At 65.4% G+C, this 1,802-nt stretch overlaps 1 protein-coding gene across 1 annotated transcript; it reads left to right on the forward strand.

The window, feature by feature from the left end:
- Positions 1-96: 96 nt before the first annotated feature.
- On the forward strand, positions 97-830 carry LOC103251009 (cytochrome b-c1 complex subunit 10; the record flags this gene model as incomplete). The annotated part of the gene is made up of 2 exons (XM_021708344.1): positions 97-240; positions 665-830. A coding segment is annotated over one exon (121 nt), but the record flags the coding sequence as incomplete, so codon positions are not given.
- Positions 831-1,802: the final 972 nt, after the last annotated feature.

Here is a 1,802-nt window from a genome sequence, read left to right on the forward strand (position 1 = left end):
GCTTGATGGATGGCGGCTCGAGGCAGGGTTGCCCAAGGGGCAGACAGGGTCCAGGGGGACGAGCCCTGAGCTGACCCCGACCCCCTCCCTCCCCAGGATCCCCACGGCCAGCATGTGGGGCGCCGTGGGCGCCGTGGGGTTGGTGTGGGCTACCGACTGGCGGCTGATCCTGGACTGGGTGCCCTACATCAGTGGCAAATTCAAGCGGGAGGACTGAGGGGTGGCCGCACAGACCCACTGGTGAGTCTCCCCTGGTGTGGACGGGGCAGGGGAGAGGTAGGGGGAAGGCAGGCGGGCAGGGATGAGGGGCTAGGGGACCACGACCCAAGGGCCAAGGAGGGGGTCGCAGGGACTGGGCTGTCAGCCTGAGAGCGGGTTCTGGGCGGCTCTTTGGCACCTTTGCCCTCCAGCTCAGAGCGGCAGGGAGAGCCCTGTCCCCGGGGGGACAGCTGCTGGGCCGGGGGTGACCCCGATGGCCACCTCGTGGGTGAGGGATGCCCTGGCTCACACGTGGGAGGGTGGAGGCCCCCAGGCCTATCATGCCACCGGCACCCGGGCTCCCGGCCTGGGGCTGTTTCGGTGCCGCTGATGGACGGAGCCCCCGGCCAGCTGCACGGTCAGGGTCTTGTGGCAGCTGCGGCCACTCACCCGTCTGTCCCCCCAGGTTTCTGGTGGCGTCGACTCCCACCTCTCCACTGCCACGCCTGGAACGGCCCCAGCCTCAAGACAGATGCCACGGGATCCCCCAGGGCGACAGCGCGTCCGGGGTTTCTGGAAACTGCTTGATGTCCGTGTCTCTGCGCGTGGCATTAAACCTCCCTGAAACCGCCTGCCTGGGTGTTGCTCACGCGGGCGACGCGGTGCCCACCTGCAGGGGCACAGGTGACCCAGGTCCCTTCAGCCCAGGACACTGCCAGCTGGAGGCTTCCAGGACCTGCGGAAGGCGCCCATTTAGAACGTGGGACGGACGCCGGCTGCAGGCGTGTCCATAGCCACCGTCCTCACAAGTCACCCACCTTGGCAACCTCAAACTGCCAACATCCATGATCTCACGGCTGCCATGGGCCGTGGGCGTGGCCTGTTGGGGTTCTGGCCTGTGGTCTCTGCGAAGACGCAGCTGGAGCTGGCGGAGCCGTGTGCAGGCTGGTGCCCTCGCAGGCTGTTGGCGGGAGGCCTGGCTGCTCCCTGCGCGGGGACCTCAGAGAGCCACGAGAGCAGTTCTTCCGGCATGGCACCAGTGCCCCAGGGTGCCAAGGGACAGCAAGCAGGCAGCCGTGGTGCTCTGGCCCCAGAAGCCCACACGGTCAGCTGGTCAGACCCAGTGCGCCCAGCCCCACACGGGGAGGAGAGTTGGGGTTTGTGTGTGGTGGGGGGACGTGGGCGTTTGTAGACATTTGTAGACGCTTGGGTCGGTGCGAGGGGACGCAAAAGTGAGCAGGGCCGGAAGGTGTGTGCTGCGGTTGACCTCCCTGCTGCTCCTGCCCGTGCTCCAGCTCACAGCAATGCCTTGAATGTTCTAGAAACATTTCATGCACATAGAAGCACATTTGTGACCACGGTTCTTGCGTGAGTCGGGTAGGGCTGCTCTCACAATGCCCCGGGTCACACATGGTCTCACTGGTGCCCAGGCTGGCGGCCCAGTCCTGGCTCCCTGTAACCTCAGCCTGCTGGACCTGAGGGATCCTTCCATCTCAACCTCCCCAGTAGCGGGGACTACAGGCACCACCACGCCTGGCTGAGTTTTAAAATGTTTTTTATAGAGACAGGGTTTCACTGTGTTGCCGAGGCTGGTCTCAAACTCT

Source organism: Carlito syrichta, unplaced genomic scaffold, assembly GCF_000164805.1.
Source record: "Carlito syrichta isolate Samal-C Ts95f unplaced genomic scaffold, Tarsius_syrichta-2.0.1 Scaffold135827, whole genome shotgun sequence".
Taxonomy (NCBI): Eukaryota; Metazoa; Chordata; class Mammalia; order Primates; family Tarsiidae; genus Carlito; species Carlito syrichta.